A 19,333-nucleotide genomic window follows, 5' to 3' on the forward strand; every position below is an offset into this window, starting at 1 on the left:
TACGGTATGTAGACCACAAAGCAGCATTTCAGTCAACCATCATCTTTTTCTTTCGTTTCTTGTGTTTGGAATTCCTACAATTAAAGTCAAATTCACACTACCATAACATCACCTTATGGTGAAATGATGACAAACATAACATGCGAACAAGACTTCCTCCTAGAAAACACTAATATGCATTCGCCCCAAACCTCCCAAGGAATTGCGTATATGGTTTCATACGTTATGATTTCAGGTTGATCCTGGTTCTTAATGCTTGCGAGCGCAGGCAGATGCAGGTCTCAAGGTAAAAAGAAAAAAAAGGGTAAAATTTACCCCTTGAAAAATTCACTGCACCACAAATAAAAGAAAGCAGATCACAATATCAATAGAGCTTTGATGGGACAAACGTTCTTCATTCCACAGAGGCCCTCTTTAAAAAAAAAAAAATTCTGAAATTTGCATTGGGTGAAAATATTGTAACCATCTTCACTTCCATCTGAGCTAGGTTACCATTATAAATAGGAGGCCATGCCAATGAAATTACACGAGATTTTCGCATAATCCTTAGCTTCTTCCCTGACTGACAGCATGGCCAGTGACTCACTTCAATATTTTCTCTTTCTAGTACTCATATCTCAGGCTATAAACCCTTGGATTCAACAGGGTTTTTGCACTGAAAATTCGAGGGACAGATGCAATGAAATTGAGAGGAAATCAATGCTCCAATTTAAAGAAAGTCTCAGTGATCCTTCAGGGAGGCTGTCTTCTTGGACTGGAGAAAGCTGCTGTACATGGAAAGGAGTGACCTGTGACATCAAAACAGGACATGTTGTCAAGCTCAATCTCCGAAATCCCTTTCCACAAACCTTTGATCCAACTCCAGAAAGCTTTGATGGCAATGGAATGGTCTACGAACTAAGCGGTAAGGTCAGTCCTTCTTTAGTCAATTTGCAACATCTGAGTTATTTTGATCTAAGCATGAACAATTTCCAAGGGACTCAAATTCCGGGATTCCTTGGATCCCTCACAAGATTGAAATATCTCAATCTATCTGGTGCATCATTTGCTGGCAAAATTCCTTCAAGTATTGGAAACTTATCGGGATTACACTATCTCGATCTCAATTCTTACACTGATGAACCTGTTAAGAATGACATCCAATGGTTGTCTGGGCTTTCTTCTCTGAGGTATCTTGATTTGGGAGGCTTGGACCTTAGCCGGGCTTCATCTCATTGGCTTCCGACAATCAACATGCTTGCTTCTCTTTCAGAGTTGCATTTATCCCAGTGTCAACTCCTGAATCTTCCAAATTCTCTTCCATTTATCAATATCACATCCCTTTCTGCACTTGACTTATCCAGAAACAATTTCAACTCTACCATGCCAAACTGGTTGTTCAACCTAAGTTCCCTCACAGACCTTGATCTGTCCTCAAATTATGGCATCAGAGGTCAATTATCCAGGAATCTTGGAAACCTTTGCAAATTGAGAGCACTAAATCTCAATAGTAATAACATTTTTGGTACACTAACGGAAGTCATTGATGGCTTATCCGAGTGCACCAATAGTAGCATGGAGACATTGGACTTGACCTTCAATCAATTAAGTGGAAATATTCCCAATTCACTGGGCTTCCTCAAGAACCTGCGAAGTCTTCGACTTCGAAATAACTCATTCACAGGTTCAATTCCAGACACAATTGGAAACTTATCATCCTTGGAGCAACTATATCTCTCATTCAACCAAATGAGTGGGGCCATTCCTGAGAGCCTGGGAAAACTCGTGTCCTTAGTTTATTTGGACCTGCATGAGAACTCATGGGAAGGAGTCATAACAGAAGCCCATCTGATCAACATGTCCAGATTAACGGAGATATCAATTGGTAAACTTTCAGAAAATATTTCCGTGGTGTTTAACATTAGTCCTGACTGGATACCACCTTTCAAGCTCAAATTTGTCCAAATTCAGTCATGCCAACTCGGCCCGAAATTCCCAACTTGGTTGAAAAATCAAGATCAGCTGAAAAATCTAATAATTAACTTTGCAAGGATTTCAGATTCGATTCCAGAATGGTTCCTACGGCTGGGATTGCACTTGGATGAACTTGATCTAGCATACAACAACTTAAGCGGGATGCCACCAAATTCATTGCAATTCAACCTCGGATCAAATGTGGACTTGAGTTCCAACAGCTTCAAGGGGCCCCTCCCACTCTGGTCATCTAACCTGACTACTCTATATTTAAGGAATAACTCTTTCTCTGGACCAATTCCACGAGATATTGGTATGGTGCTCCCACTTCTGACAGACCTTGATATCTCCAGGAACTCACTAACTGGTGGCATTCCCTTGTCAATAGGTAACATGACAAGTTTGACAACCTTAGTCATCTCAAATAATAGGTTGTCTGGTGACATCCCAGACTTTTGGTCTAATATTCCAGATCTTTACATTTTGGACATGTCAAACAACAGCTTGACTGGTAGAATACCAACATCTATAGGCTCTCTTAGCTTCGTCAAGTTTTTGATACTTTCAGGGAACAATCTTTCAGGAAAACTACCTTCCAGCTTGAGAAATTGCACTTCTACTTTCAGTCTTGATCTTGGTGACAATCAATTATCAGGACGCCTTCCAGCCTGGATTGGGAAAGACATGCCGTCCCTTTTGATTCTTCGGTTGAGGAATAATTCCTTGACAGGAAACATTCCCTCTAGCATTTGTGCCTTGTCTTCTCTTCACATCCTAGACCTCTCTGAAAACAGACTGTCTGGGATCATTCCTACCTGTTTGGGAAATTTGAGTGGCTTCAAAGCTGGGTTAAAAACTGAAGATACGGAGCCATATGAAGGGCGCTTGCAGGTGGTTGCCAAAGGAAGAGTTCTCGTGTATCAATCCACACTTTACCTAGTAAACAGCATAGATCTCTCAAGCAACAAATTCAGAGGCAACATTCCTGCTGAACTCACAAGCCTGTTTAGATTGGGGACGTTGAACTTGTCAATGAATGGCTTAACTGGGCCAATCCCAGAAACCATTGGGAGATTGGAAAGGATTGAAACTCTTGACTTGTCAATGAACAAACTCACAGGGCGTATTCCACAAAGCATGGCTGCTTTAACTTTCTTGAATCACTTGAATTTGTCATCCAACAATTTGTCAGGTCGAATTCCGACAGGTAATCAGTTTCAGACCCTCACTGATCCATCAATCTACGAGGGTAACATTGCACTTTGCGGAGATCCACTACCAACCAAGTGCGAGAACAGTGGAACCAAACCTTACCCTGGTGGCAATGTTGACGAGGATGAGAATGAAGAAGATGATCTTGAAAAGTTGTGGTTCTTTCTTGTTGTGGGGCTGGGATACTTTCTTGGCTTCTGGGGTGTTTGTGCTAGTTTGATACTGAAGAAAAGCTGGGGAGATGCCTACTTCAACTTTCTTCTGGGATTAAAAGACAGGATTTTTTATCTTGCATTTGCCAAATGGAGGAAGGCTTGAACATTGAAATTGATTGCATGGAGAATATATGCCTGAATTGAAAGTACTACAAATGACCATGCATGGATATCAAGCAAGGAATAAGTTGTTTAATGATGCATATCTTTCTTTAAGTACTAAAGTAAGTGTAATAATTGTACCAATCAATCTAGATAGGTTTGCTTCATTTTTTCCCCCTAATCTTTATGTATATTACAAATTCAGTAGAATAAGTTTACTTTCTAGATAAAATACACAATACTCCTATTTTCAATAACTGAATCTGAGTAGCAAAATTAAATTCCAGTGAATTGTAAGCAAGAGTGATTTCCATATACAACTGCACCCCAAATTCAAGCATTTAGATATTACCTAAGAAAAAACAAAATAAAAAACCCATTAAACCAAACACCAATATTGGTACTCTACCTTTTTTTTATTATTTTTTTATAAATTTATGGCAGCATAACACTATATATATATTTTGTATATTCTTTTTCTATATTTTTTATATTATTTTTGAAAAATTTACAACCAAAAAAAAAAAAAAAAACCAATATCAAATGGAAACACCAATCTATTAGGTTCATGGTTCATACTATTTCTTCTTCTTTTTTTTTAACCACTTTTACATAGGTATTCCAATATTTAAGAGATGAGAGCCTTCACTTATTATCAGTGACGTGGCACTAAACCAGCCACCGTCCTCCTCCGAGTGAGTATTTCATCACCACCGACCACCGTCTTCTCTTCCTTCTCACTCTTCACTCGACACCTAAAATTCGTTTTTTTGAGAAAAAATGTCCAAGTATCTTCTCCTTCATACTGCTCATCTGACCTCAATTCATCTGCGGGCCAGCGTTTCCTCCTTCTTATCCCCAAAAACGACGCCGTCGTCAGTGGTTAGCATCTCCACTTCTCGGCCTCTCTATGACTCTTTGGACTTACATAGAAGCTTCTCGATTAAAGCGTTCGACACTAAAAACGACAACCTACCGTCGTCCTCAGAGGAGGATAAAGCGGCTGATGCTAAAGTGAGGGCGGCGGAAGCTGAAATTGATGGTGAAAATGGAGATTTGAAAGGTAGTGGCAGTGAGTATAATGATGATAAGTATCCGAGTGGCGAGTTTCAGTTCCGCGAGTACGGCGCGTGGAAAAGCTTCGTCGTCAAATGTAAAATGCTCTTTGCCTTTCCTTGGGAGCGCGTACGTAAAGGCAGTGTTTTGACTATGAAATTGCGGGGACAGGTTTATAGTCTTTCTTTCTTTTTTCGAAATTTGTTCAAAAGTAGCATACGAATTGTTGGCTAATTATTCCGGAAAGTTTTAATCTTTTGCGATTTTGGTTTGACTATGTTAATGTTATTCTGATTCTTAGTTAGATGCTTTTATGCTGAATTATACTCAGAAGACGTACACCTTTTTTTTTGTTTGGGGGGGGAGGGGGGGTTGTTTAGAGAGATGGGGGGATTTTTTTTCAATTCTTTTTAGGCTTTAATTCTACATCTATGAAAGAGAATGTGGTCGGAAGGAATAGAATTTGGGTGGGAGATTGAGGATGGGAATGCAACTGCAAAATACTAATTTTTCTTGTGTGTTTGTTTCTCAACTAGATGCTTATAAGGTAATGGGGTTGAGAAGGTTTATTGTTTTTATGTCAGATAACTGATCAGCTAAAGAGCCGTTTCTCTTCAGGACTTTCAGTGCCTCAAATATGCGAGAACCTTATAAAAGCAGCTTATGATCCTCGTATCTCTGGTGTATATCTTCACATTGAGCCATTGAACTGTGGCTGGGGTAAAATTGAAGAAATTCGAAGGCATATTTTGGATTTTAAGAAATCAGGTTACAGTACTTATTATGTTCAACTTATTGGCTTGAACGAGGAAAAGCGTTTTTGAGTAAATGTTCATAAGCATGTGTTTGCTGCAGGCAAGTTTATTGTGGGTTATGCACCAGCATGTGGAGAGAAAGAGTATTATATTGGCTGTGCCTGTGAAGAGCTTTATGCTCCTCCAAGTGCTTACTTTGCATTGTTTGGCTTCGCAGTTCAAGCATCATTCCTGGGAGGTAACTGGATTGTCTTGTTTCCGATGTGTCTCCTTTTTAGTTGCGTAAAACTTTTGAACCAATGGTGATGGGGACAGATGAGTGCTTTTGACCATTGATCTGTGTAAGATTGTAATTTTTTTCCTAGTGAAAGATTGTGGGAGACAGATAACTTTATCAGAGGCCTCCTGCCCATATTTAATCTCTGCTCATAATAATAGATTGCAAATGCGGGTACCAATGTTGATGATGTTTCTGCCAAGTACAATGAACATTTCATTGTAATGCCCATGAGTTCATCACAATTCTGATAGATGTCTCAATCTTTGAGAATAAATCAGTTAGGACCTTGACTTTCTCGTGGCAAATGAGCTGCCACTTCTGTAAGGTTGTCAGTTCGCTGGGCAAAATGCATGTTTTTTTAGAGTAGGATTATCAAATCTGCAAACCTTTCTGCAAGCCTATTTTGACATGCTTTTCAGTCAACAAAAATTGACTTTTCAGGTGTCCTTGAGAACATTGGAATTGAGCCACAAGTGCAAAGGATTGGCAAATATAAAAGTGCTGGAGATCAACTCACTCGGAAAAATATATCTGAAGAAAACAGGGAGATGCTAACCAAATTGCTTGACAATATTTATATCCATTGGCTCGATAAAATCGCTGTTGCAAGAGGTAAATTTGATCTTAAATTTTCAGGCTGATGTTGGAATGAGAGACTTTCTTTTTTCTTTTTTTTTTTTTGAGTTAATTGCTCTTGGATTTTGTTGAAAAGGAAAGAAGCAAGAAGATTTACAAAACTTTATAGATGAAGGTGTATACCAAGTTGAAAGGTTGAAAGAAGAGGGCTTGATTACTGATATAAAGTATGATGATGAGGTAAAGTTGCTCCTTCTATTTGAGGAATCAATTTTCAGAATTATCCAAAAAAATTCTTGTCATTGCTGGTTTGCAAAGCCGGTCTTTAGAAGTCATACTTCTACTAGTTAAACGTGTTTCAAGGATCAAGACAATATAGATTGAAAAGAACACGAACTTGCAAGGAAATTATTATTTATACTAGTTGGGATGAAAATAACTGCATGTTTAGATAATCCGACCCATTAGCTACTAATACAAATATCAGTATCTGCCTGAGTCGGTGTTCAATTGATATTGTGTCATTCTTGTATTGCTCCAGTATTTAGCTAACTGGAGAATGGAGTTTTCATACAATTTCATTTCTTGTTCAACCAATTCTACTTTGGACAAGATCAATCTGGCCCTAATGACAGTCTTGTCCATCTGATTTCTACTCTGGCATCAAGATGGAGTCTGATACTAATCTCGATGATACACAAATGGGTGTAAACCTGTTGGGCACTCGATCCTGGTTAAAGTCATATCTTGACTGGCAATTGCTTATCCTGTTTACCCTGTTAATAGTAGTGTAATGTACTTACACCAGGTTAATTGATTTGTCTTGTATAGCTGTGTTATTGGCTTGTAGATGTATCAAATAAGCCTCTACATGACTTTTTTGATTGTTGGGCTCTCCTGATGGCTTAGCTGTACCATCTACAGGTCAGGGCAATGTTGAAGGAGCGCTTGAAACTTCCAAAGGATAAAAGTCTTCCCATGGTTGATTACAGGTGACTTTTCCTGAGCTTTTTCCCATCAATCAGTCATCAACAATTTTCTTATCGCTTCCAGCTTCAGAACATGGTGTCCATGCTACTATGTCATGCTTTGCTCCAAGAATGTCATTTCAGATGTGTCATCCAACTTGCGTATTCAACTGTTTGCAGCATCAGGCATTGCCAACTCTGAAATCTTATGTTCTGACTCTGAAAGCCATATTACTCATCCTGTCTAGTTCAGCATCTGGATAATTTTGTGAAAATAAAACTTTAGTAAATTGCAAGAATGTAATATTTTTCTGAACTATCCATACCTACTACAAGTTGCTGATAATGTCTCTTTTTTATTTTTTATATAGGTTGAAAGGTTTGCTAAAGCTTGCATCTTGTCCTTCTGGTTTTATTCGTTTGTGTTTGTTATTATGACCGATAATTTGACCTCCTGATTATACAGAAAATACTCAGGAGTTAGGAGATGGACGCTTGGTTTAACAGGTTATAAAGACCAGATAGCTGTAATTAGAGCCTCCGGAAGCATTAGTCGTGCACGTGGTCCTTTTAGTACACGTGGTACGGGAATTATTGCTGAGGATATTATTGAGAAGATTCAAACCGTAAGAGGTACTTTTCACGTAATTATGTTTTCTGGAGGGTTAATCTTTTGTGATTTGAAATTGAAGGGCTTGTACGTTGTAATGGTTTACAAAATGGTTTATCTGAAAAAGTGTCTGACATTCTTATGATCTCAGGACTTGAGAATGTTAGTTTCCAGTTATTTGGATGAGTAACTTATCTTGGAGTTACTGATGTATGCCATGGAAATAAAAAAAAAAAAGGGCAAATCATTAGCCAATATTTGGGTAAAGTATAAATGAAAACTGTCTTGCAATATCCATGATTCCATAGGAATCAAGTAAACTTGTCACTTAATTTAACCATTATCATTCATTCCTCTTCAAGTGTTAGTTTTCACCTGGACTCATCAATGATGCTCTTTATCTGCAAAATTCAACATGCTATCATTCCTTTCAGTCCTGGAGTTGTTGCCCGGTCTCTTTTGTTCAGTGCTTTTCCAGTTTGTGACCCTGAAAATGGATGAATTCGTATCTTTTCACCTTACATCATCCTTTCTTTTCTAATTACCTTTATAATTTTTTCAACCTCTGCTTACAGTCACTGTATTGTCCTTCTGTTATTCCTTCCTGCTTTCTACGAGTGCAACTGATGATTGCAGGGAGTCAGGTAATGGGCTTGAGATTGTGGGGTTTGGATGAGTTGATATCATTGATCCTAACAACCTGTTCATGTTGGTAAATGAGCTATAAAATATAATTCTTCTTGGTGGTGATAAATGGTTGTTACTGTGGATGATATTTTAATTAAGAGCTGTTTTGGAACTTGGAGCCTTGATCCCGTTCTTCAAGTATAATCATATTGGATAAAAGTAAGATTAGTCCTATAGATGGACCATATTTGTAGCTGTTCACCAGAATTAATAAGAAATTTGATGAGCTACAGAAGGCCTTGTACATTGTAAGAGTGTTGGTTTCGATGTTCTTGTTCTGTTTGAAATATTTACCCTCTTGCTCTTTCTGTTAATGTTATCATAGTTCTGCAGAGTCGAAAAGGTACAAGGCTGTTATCATCCGCATTGATAGTCCAGGAGGTGATGCTCTCGCATCTGATTTGTAAGTCATTCTTTTTAACCAGATTCCTTCTTACAATTTTCAATTTTCAAGTCATGCAATAATGGAATGTATTCTTAGCTCTGTACTGTGTGATTTATGGCAAAAAGTAGGCACTCATAGAAGTGAATACAAAATTTAAGGGAAACATAAAACAAAAACCTGCTGCAGACCAGCCTGATGAAGCAGTGAGATCTACCTTGGGCATCATTATGCTTTTCAAGGACTGAGATAGAAGCCCTGATATTGCATAAAATCTTTTCAACATATCTGTGAAACTATTTTCGTATTTTACGGTCTTTGAGTCTCAGTTGTGATCACTGTAAGTGCTTACTTCAAATATTCACTGAGGACGAGCTATATCTGGCAAATGTAAAGATAGGTTAGAAACCATAGATCCTTCTCATTTTTGTTGTTTCGCTTAAAATCTTAGTTCACCCATTAAGGTTTACGTTTCTGAGGTCTGTGCTCCAAAAATATTATACCCAAACAGTTAGCATTATGCTTACGATAATGAAATGCACATGCTCTGCTCTTGGCAACAATATCTGCAGTGTTTTTGGGAAAATAAATGCGACAAGCTGATAGCTTATTTCCCAAACTCTGATGAATGGTTCCGTGATCCGTAAAGATTGTGTCCTACAGAATGTGGAGAGAAATCAGACTCTTGGCCGACTCTAAGCCTGTTGTTGCATCAATGGCTGATGTGGCAGCTAGTGGAGGATATTATATGGCAATGGGAACTGGAATTATAGTTGCAGAAAATCTAACATTGACTGGTTCAATTGGAGTTGTGACAGGTAATTATGGAAACTCCAAGTGATAATTTTCTTAAATTATATCTGTTCTTTGTTATGTGATTTATATGTCATTTGTTGTTTAAGACCTTTTCAGTAGCTATGGTGATGAATTTTGTATGAGCAGAAACCAACTGGAGAAAAGAGATAATGATTCCATAAGAAATGCATGTAGCATTTTAAATGTGTCGCCTGGCTAGAAATAACCACATAGTCCCAATGGCGCTCTGCTATTGTCTATGGGAAGAGCAGTTGATAGGGCCCAAGTCAGGAGTCATTACTGCATTACTGCATGCAATTGCTGTCATTCTCACCTTAGACAAGTTTAGAATGCAGGATTAGCCACTTGTAATGTCATAAATCAGATATAGGTGGGAATGCTATCTAATTTGATAATCAACTGCAGGAATGAGGTCACCTGCGTAATTAGATGTACCTAATTGTGATTTAGCTAGCAAAAGTACTTGTCTACCAGGTCTTTTCTTTCCTGTTCTACTGACACGGTATTAGTGGAAATTTATTTTGTGTTTTCCACTGCTTTGTTATGGCGAGCTCTGATAGCTTCGGATATTATTTCTCACAGTTCGATTTTTTCTGCCTTTATTTGAATGCCTTTTCTTTTTCTCGTACAGTTGTTGCAAATAGATGAGTAGTGTTCGTTGTTTAAATTAAGCACCTTTGACCCAAGCCGAGCTTTCCACTGGAGATTGCACAAAATGTATTCATGCACTATTGGCAGATTTTGTCAGAGTAACTGTTTTGGTGCAGGAAAGTTCAATCTGGGAAAATTATATGAAAAGATTGGCTTTAACAAGGAGATAATATCAAGGGGGAGATATGCTGAGCTCACTGCTGCAGAACAACGGCCATTTAGGTTAGTTTTTGTTCTGCTGTTTGGAGAATTTCTATACGTTAATTAAAATGGACAGCATTCCCTTCGTCATTTACAAGACAAATTTATGAAAACCTAATGGATTAAGGGTCCGTTTGTTTCGGGTGAAAATATTTTCCAGGAAAATATTTTCCTAATTTCCCGTGTTTGGTTGCACAAAAGTTACTGAAAACATTTTCCTATGTAAAATATTTTCACTCATCTTATGGAAAACAACTTCCCTTCCCAACTTCCTGAAGTTGTTTTCCGAAATGCATGCATCTTGCCTGTAGTATGTTCCAAACTTACTGAAATCATCTTGCAGTATGTTCTTTTTTTTTTTAGTGTAAACAGGAAGATTCGAACCCAAGACCTCTTCCTTACACTCCCTCCCCCGTACCACCCAACCCTCCCCCTAGTATATTCAAAATAAAAAAAAACCTCATCCTACTCATCCTATGCTAGTAATTAATTATGTATAATAGGGACATTCTTTTCTAGAGAAACTTTCAGCAGTGAGAGTGCAAGATATATGTCACAATAAGCATTGCATGTGATTGATATTTGACACTAAATGGCCAGCAATTTATTTATTTGCTTAAGGAGATATTTTTTATTCATATATACCTTTCTCCAAGATTTTTTAAAGTTAAACAATGAGATAAATTTTCTTATTTTGCATGGGAAGAAGTATGTAGTTATAATGTGTAGAAAGTAAAGATAGAGATAAAAGTGAAAATATTTCAAAAGTTAAACAAACACCAGAAAAATGAAGTAAGAAAATATTTTCAATAAGCTAACCAAACACCTGAAAATGATGAAAGGGAAATGATTTTCATGGAAAATTACTTCCACGGAAAATGTTTTTCCAAGGAAAACATTTTACTTCCAACCAAACAGACCCTAAGGGAAAAAACAGGTGTTACAATATAGATGCTTCTTTTCTAGCCCAAGTAATTCACTTCCTCAACAAGAATATTTTATGTGCCACATATGCCAATGTTGCCTATTATCAGATATTAGACGGTAAAACTGGAGCAGTGGATTCTGCCTGATCTTCCAGTGAGGCACGTTTATGAGGCCAAACCATTCTTATGTGCAGATTTATTAGCTTCATGTTTGTCATTTCATTTACCCTTGATATCCATTTTTGGGGTAGCAGTCTGCAGACAGGCTTAAGTTTGTGCGCAGGCATACGGAAAAAGGGTTAATTTCTGTCTTGTCTTGCATCTCCTTCTGCACCCCTTAACTGCCATTCTTTTTGCATTTTTATCCATATACTCCATTTGGGGAAAAAAGAAAGGAATGCTAAAGAAACTACCTGTAAATGCTGGGAATGAAAACCTAAAATGTAAACTTGATCTAAGCTTTTGCATGATTGAACAACAGAATTGAGCTTGATTGCAGTTGATCTGAAACTACATGCCCTAGGCTTTTTGATTGCTGTTTTAGTCCATCTAAATGTTAAGTGAATGATATATTTCTTTTGCACTTCAACCTCCATGCACAATGTTGGAAAAAAATGGAAAGCAAAGGTAATTACACTTGTGAATGTCCGTGATTATAATCCTCCTCTTTGCTTCATTGTGTTTGATCGCAGAGAAATTTATTAGAAGTTCTTATCTCTTTGATGCTGTATTTGCATCCAACATTGTGGTAATTGGCACTAATTGAATTTGATCATATGTGCAGACCTGATGAGGCAGAACTCTTTGCTAAGTCTGCCCAGAATGCATATAAGCAGTTTCGGGACAAGGCTGCCTTCTCAAGATCAATGCATGTATGGTACACTAAGTTATGCATCTTTGGCTTATGTTAAACTGGAAATCATCTTCGTGAAGTTCCAGGTATATGTGGTAGGTTGATAAAATGGAGGAGGTTGCACAAGGTAGGGTGTGGACTGGCAATGATGCTGCTTCACGAGGTTTGATTGATGCAATTGGTGGGCTTTCTCGAGCTGTTGCTATAGCCAAACAAAAGGCAAATATACCTCAGGATCAGGAGGTATTTCTAGTTGTACTTATTACTTTGAGATATTCTGGGGTTCTACCATTGAGTAAATTTAATAATCCCTCTGGAATGTTGATATGATTGTCATATATTGGTGTAGATGACATTAGGGAAGAGGTTAAGAATTAAGTTTGCTCAATACAAACTTTTCCCCAAGAAAAAATAAAAAACGAGGAAAAAAAATAGCCGTAGTACGAGTTAGGATACTAAGATATATGTGTTAGATAAACCAGAGAAGCATTACATAAGGAAAACGTGATTTGGGTACTGGATCTGTGTTTAGTCATCATGGTTGAGCATTTCTGTTCTGTCTGCAAAGTGTGATGCTAAATAATCGTGCTTGAAGTTTTCTCTTCTGTCTGCGAAGTTTGTTTACATGATTACGTTACAAATCTGCAATCAGTTTGATGAGATGGGCTTCACTTTTCTGTAATGTTAATTTTTTCTGTTCTTTCTAAAGGATTGACCATTCATGTTCAGGTTACACTTGTTGAGCTGGTCAAACCATCACCATCGCTGCCAGAGATTTTAACTGGCATAGGAAACTCTCTTGTCGGAGCAGACAGAATTTTGAAACAACTATTGGATGAATTGGCAGTTTCTGATGGAATTCAAGCGCGCATGGACGGGATTATGTTTCAAAAGTTGGAAGGGGCTGATTATTCCAGTCCTATATTGACAATGCTGAAAGATTACCTGGGTTCATTTTGACTTTAATGTATAATTGGTCGCTTCCAAATGTTTCATCCTGCTTACGCTTCTGTCCATCGGGAGAATATATTCCTAGATGGGCGTTGAGACATATTCTTGTACAAAAAGATCTCTACACCGTGTACACGAACACAAATTGAAAAATGAGGGTAGAAAGAAAACCAATTTCTGCCCTCGTCATTTTCTGTCTCCATTTCCATATTGATTCCCCAGACGTTAAATGTACACAATATAGGCTGGTCTGTATGTTATGGGGCGACATTTATACTCTTTGGTATGAGAAGTACACAATATAGGCTGGTCTGTATGTTATGGGGCGACATTTATACTCTTTGGTATGAGAAGTTGACTTCGTTGCCAAATTGTATTTTTGTGTGCTTAAGGGTACAAGAATTTAACCTTTTCCCTTTTGGATAAACATGAAAACTTTGTTGTTACTGACTGGTATGTTTTTAAACAGTAGCAAGCAGCCACACGTTATCTTGGTCCTAAGAACTAAATAGTAACCTCCACAGGAACATCTACCGTCTCTAAAATGACGAAAGCAATTTGTATCTCGTAAAATAATAAAGCAATCTGCATGTCCACAAAGATCTCTGGACCGTGTATGCGAGTACAAGTTGACAAATAAGGGTTGAAAGGAAACTAATTTCTGCTCTCTTCGTTCTCTTTATCCTATACCTTCTTGATTTCCCAGAAGTTAATGTACGCAATATAAGCTGGTCTATGCATCATTCATGGGGCGACATTCATCCTTTTCGGTACAAGAAGCTCGCCTCATTGCTAAATTGTGTTTTGTGTGCTCATGGATTACAAGAATTTCACCTAAACCTGGTCTAAAAAACTAATAATAATCTCGACAAGAACATGTCCCGTCTCTAAAGTGATGAAAGCAATTTGAATCTCGTAAAATGATATGACGGCAGAACATTTTCGATATGAATTTCATAGCAGTGTGGCAGTCACCACAGACCCTAAGATTCTTGTATATCCTAATGGGTGCTCCTTGTGGCACATATAGAAGGCCAAATGCAACGGCCAACTTCTCACTATGGTAGGCAAGACCTTGTTCCTTACCCTCGTCGTTGATGTCATGAAGTGCACAATTCACGTCTGGTACATATCCAGCTTTCTTGATTAAACCCATGACTTCACTAGTTTTCGAGTAGATCTGATCGGACTTTGGATGGCTTCTATCTTCAGACATAAACCTGTGCACCTTACCATTCATTTCGAGCCAACTATACCCTGGCTCCTTGCTTATGCACTTTGATTTCATCAGTTTCCTCACTGCTGCAGCATCTTCCCACTTGCCAGCTTTAGAGTACATATTAGACAGCATAACATAAGGGACAGCATCTTGTGGCGTCAATTTAAACAGGACCGAAGCTGCCTTCTTTGCCAGGTCTATATTCCCATGTTTCCTACATGCAGCAAGGAAAACTTTCCAAACAGTCACATCAGGCTCCACAGCCATTTCATCGAGCAACTTTTCAGCTTCGAGCAGTTTTCCTGCACGTCCCAGAAGGTCAACCATACATGCATAGTGATCAGGACCAGGCCTTATTCCATGAACATTTATCATGGATTCAAAATATCTACATCCCTCATCAACAAGCCCAGCATGGCTGCAAGCAAACAGTAAGCCTATAAAAGTAATGAAGTCTGGTTTTATGCCACTGAGTATCATTTGGTCATACAACCCGAGAGACTCCTTTCCTTTACCATTCTGAGCATAACCAACTATAAGAGCAGTCCAAGTAATCACATTCCTGTTAGCCATTGACTTGAAAACTCTGTTGGCCTCTTCTAAGCAACCACAATTTGCATACATTGTCACAAGAGAGTTGTCAACCGATAAGGATGACTGAAGTCCAGATTTCATGAAATTTGCATGAACTTGTTGTCCAAACTCTAGCAAAGCCAACTCTGCACAGGAACTCAAGATGCTAGAAGTGATAACTTGGTCGGGTTCAACACCAGAATTTCTCATCTTGCAGAACAATTTCAGAGCTTCTTCATGGGAGCCATTATGAGCACAACCAGTAACAGCAGAGGTCCAAGAGATCACATCCCTGTCCAGTATAGTGTTAAACACCTTAAATGCGTAACTTAAATCTCCCTGTTTTGCATACATATCCACAAGGGCATTGCCAATGAGATTATAGCCTTGAAAGCCAGTCTTGATCACTCGACAATGAACGGATTGTCCTATTTTCACATCCTTTTTGGAAGTAAGACAGTTCAAGACAGATGGGTAAGTGAAGTCATCAACTCCGATATCCCTCTCATGCATCACCTTAAATAATGACAATGCTTCCTCTTCATACCCATTTTTCACATACCCAAGTATCAATGAATTCCAAGAAACCGCATGATCAGCTTCCATTGACTCCAATGCCTTCCTAGCACTATGCAAGTCCCCACATTTAGCATACATGTCAATTAATGCACTCTGAACAAAGACGTTTGCTTCTAAGCCTTCACGAACAATGCAGCAATGCACCTGTACCCCAAACCTAACATCAGAAACAGCAGCACACGCTGTCAAAACTCCGGGAAAGGTATATTGATTTGCCTCAACCCCCTCCACCTTCATGCCTCTGAAACAATGAATTGTTTTGTGTGCATCACCATTCAGCGAATAGCCATTAATCATAGCGGTCCAAGTAACATGATTTCTTCCGCTAGGCATCTCTTCAAATAGCAACTCAGCCTCCGTCACACACAAGCACTTTGCATACATATCAATAAGGCCAGTGATTACAAATACATTTGTGTCAAAATTGGTCTTAGTGGCATATCCATGGACCTGTTTGCCTTTCAAAAGCAAACCCTTTACAGAACACACCCTTAGAACACTGCCTAACGTGTACTGACTCGGCTTATGGCCCTCCAATTGCATCTCCCGGAACAACTGAAAACCTTCAGTTTCATACCCATATTTGCAATACCCAGAAATGAGGGACGACCAGGTGATTGAACTCTTATTTGGGGCATCATCAAACACTTTCTTTGCTTCAGTTAACCTCCCTGAATCAGCATACCCAGAAACCATAGTGTTCCAAGTGAACTCATCTCTCTGGGGAATTTTCTCAAATAGTTTCCGTGCTTCATCTATTCGGCCTGATCCCACCAGCTCATTCAAAGATCTATTGATGCCAAGCAATGAAGATTTAGTGCTTGCCAAGCTCGCAATGCTGCAAGCTTTAAGACTCAAATCGAAGCACCAATCTGGATAAGAAGAAGGCTTTGTTAATAAACTATTGTGCCGCGAGTATAATTTGTGCATGAGCACAGGCTTTTCTTTCTGCAACCTCAGGCAGAAAAAATCGTTATTCGCTCGTCAGTTTAAGTGAAAGGCGTGAAACTAATCTCTAACTTGTCCTAACGACTTCAACTTACGTTGCAATGTCAATATGTTGGGAAATTGGTCAGTGAAGAAGCTTAACGCCCCGAATAGCTCACTGCGTCTAGCAAGTCGAGTTCGAGTATTCAATTTAAATTTAAAATTTTTAATATATTATTATTATGAAATTATCTTTATTCAAAAGAAGAGCAAATTATCCGGCTGACCATTAAACTTTTGCAATCGTTGACTTTTGATCACTCAACTATTAAAAGTCTGATTTTGGCCACTAAAATGCATAAAGTTAAAACTCGTGGCCATTCTGTTAGATTTGGCCGTTAAATTCACCGATCTGTCTGTCTGCACGATTTTCAAAACAAAATGTAGGGTTAATTTAGGAAGTTAAAAATAGCATCTTCTTCTTTAGGGCAAGTTCCTCAAGTTCCTTCCTCAAGCCCAGAAGCATTGGTGATTGAAGTGGGAAAGATTCCAGAGAAATTGTTTTTCGTAACAGCTATTAGTTTCAGATTTGGTAGGGTGAGACCCACATCAATTGGGAGATTGCCATGGAAGTCATGGTATGGAACTCCAAGTAGTCCTTCCTGCAACAGAGTCAAAGATGCCGGAATGCTGACTCTCCTAGTCAATAGGGCTATTGAAACCAATCCACCCTAAGCTGTTACAGAGGGAGCTGCAGATCTGATCCTAGAAGCTCCACCAGTTGCCGGTACTATTTCATCACCTGTGGGGTGCTTAGACGGATCTTGGGCTAGCACGGGCTGTAGGCACTCTTTGGGCGGAGCTCTCTCGATCCACTAACTGGCTTGGGAAGATAGCAAGAAGTCTGAGCCTTCACAATTCTGGCCAAATCCTTCATTTTATTCTTCTTGAATTATCCTAATTTTCAACAAGCATTTTCCAGACAGGAAACTGATTTCAAGCTTTATCCATGCCCCTCCTTGCACCGGCAGCCACATCCAAAGTCCAGATGGAAGAAACAAGAATGGAAAAAGCAGATGCAGAAGCTTAGTACCTTGAAACTTGTACACATTTCTTTCCCAGTCCACCGTAAAAAGGTACAAGTGTATGCCTTAATAATCCAGGTGGGCACCGCTCAATCTTCAGATCTATCTGCCATTGTAGATTATGCTGCGGAGCTCCCATAACAATTTCTAGATTTAAATGATGGGTCACCCCACAAAGGTTTTGACGCAGGGTATAAAATTACCCCTTTGGCTTTTAAAGTAGAACGACTTCTCCGGGACGGCGGTCTTGGCATTTGTAGGTACAGCGAAGAATTTGACGCTCCGAAATCTACTGGTGGCGTTGCAGGAGTGATGCCTGCGAGGGATGAAAAGGGTCTGACGAAGATTTGAAGAGGGGCAGGAAGAAGAACAACAATTTTTGAGAGAAGCATTGAATGCTATATTGAATTCCTAAATTAACCCTACCTTTTGTCTTGAAAATCGTGCGAACGGACATATCGACGAACTTAACGGCTAAATCTAACAGAATGGCCTCGTATCTTAACTTTATATATTTGAGTGGCCAAAACCAGACTTTTAATAATTGAGTGACCAAAACTCGACGATGGCAAAAGTTTAATGGCCAACCAGATAATTTGCTCTCAAAAGAATGATTGAATTTATAAAATGTTTCAGGTCATACAATATTTTTTGAAGGCGATAATGTCTTTTCACTAAAAAATTATCAAGAAAAATGAAATTTTCAAATCTTTTTTACTTGAACTTGATCGGGCTCGTATTGACTCGAATCCCATGCGAGTCGAGTTCGAGTTTTATGAGCAATGCATCGAGTTTGAACTTGAGTTCCAGTAATACTCCTCGTTTGAGATTGAGTATCCTTTTTGCAGATTGAGTATAATAATACTCGAGCTCAATTTAACTCGACTACATCCCTAATTGTTACATTATGTCTTTATAATTAGAATTAGTTTTTAAAAAGAAAACAACCATGACATATATAAATATTTAGTTTTATTAAAAAATATATATATATATAATTTTCACGAAATTAAAAATCACGATGGAGCTAGCAGGAAATTAGCTTGGGCCTTGGGTTAGACAGGAGAAAAGATGGCTAGGAATTCCCCAAAAAAAAAAAAAAAAAATCCCCCAAAAATTCTGCAGCGCTTGCATACAGCCTCAATTTAATAATACTAACTTCTATGTCATCTATATAATGGAGTATCCATTGAGAGAAAGTTCATATTTCCACCGATATTCGTTGACAGTTAGAGTTATATAAACAATCGAAGTTGGCCACTTAATAATGATTAAATGATCATTAACTATATTAAATTTAAAGTTTGGACAGTCCAAATCTGTACTCCACAACTCTCTCAACTTCTTTTAGTCACCATCATTATTTTGTTCCCACGTTTTGGTTGTTTATAATTTGCTGCAGACCGAAATAACCTTAAAAATTCTTTGACAAGTCAATGCATAGCTCTTTGTGCCAAATTAATGGTTCTGCAGAAAACTAGTTGAAACCTATGTTTTCAGAACCGGACCGGATATCGACTCGATTGAACTCAGGGGTCAGGGGTTAATGGGTTCAACCGAATTCGATAAGGGTTGAACCGAATGACGTCATAAATAAAAATTATTTAAAAATTAAAATATTATATGTAAAATACTTAATAACATGTTAATATTAATAAAGGTATATTCATATATATTTGATGTTTCAAATATATTTAACAAGAAAATACAAATAAATTAGAACAATCAGGTAGCAATTTATATTATTTAATAAGCA

At 38.3% G+C, this 19,333-nt stretch overlaps 3 protein-coding genes across 3 annotated transcripts; 2 read left to right on the forward strand and 1 right to left on the reverse strand.

Annotated features, from left to right (window-relative positions):
• Positions 1-527: 527 nt before the first annotated feature.
• Positions 528-3,651, forward strand: LOC113768579 (receptor-like protein EIX2). Its single transcript, XM_027312996.1, has one exon. The coding sequence runs from the start codon at positions 571-573 to the stop codon at positions 3,481-3,483; it is 2,913 nt and encodes a 970-aa protein (XP_027168797.1). The 5' UTR covers positions 528-570; the 3' UTR covers positions 3,484-3,651.
• A 484-nt stretch (positions 3,652-4,135) lies between these two features.
• LOC113767635 (serine protease SPPA, chloroplastic) lies at positions 4,136-13,464 on the forward strand. The gene is made up of 13 exons (XM_027311789.1): positions 4,136-4,709; positions 5,123-5,306; positions 5,394-5,531; positions 6,015-6,185; positions 6,286-6,389; positions 7,074-7,141; positions 7,584-7,750; positions 8,748-8,817; positions 9,460-9,614; positions 10,380-10,485; positions 12,175-12,262; positions 12,343-12,486; positions 12,973-13,464. Exons 1-13 carry the CDS (start codon positions 4,263-4,265, stop codon positions 13,201-13,203), a joined length of 2,073 nt encoding a protein of 690 aa, XP_027167590.1. The 5' UTR covers positions 4,136-4,262; the 3' UTR covers positions 13,204-13,464.
• A 375-nt stretch (positions 13,465-13,839) lies between these two features.
• On the reverse strand, positions 13,840-16,545 carry LOC113768647 (pentatricopeptide repeat-containing protein At4g21065-like). Its single transcript, XM_027313088.1, has one exon. It carries the CDS (start codon positions 16,493-16,495, stop codon positions 14,048-14,050), a length of 2,448 nt encoding a protein of 815 aa, XP_027168889.1. The 5' UTR covers positions 16,496-16,545; the 3' UTR covers positions 13,840-14,047.
• Positions 16,546-19,333: the final 2,788 nt, after the last annotated feature.

The sequence above is a fragment of the Coffea eugenioides genome, chromosome 4 (genome assembly GCF_003713205.1).
Source record: "Coffea eugenioides isolate CCC68of chromosome 4, Ceug_1.0, whole genome shotgun sequence".
Classification (NCBI taxonomy): domain Eukaryota; kingdom Viridiplantae; phylum Streptophyta; class Magnoliopsida; order Gentianales; family Rubiaceae; genus Coffea; species Coffea eugenioides.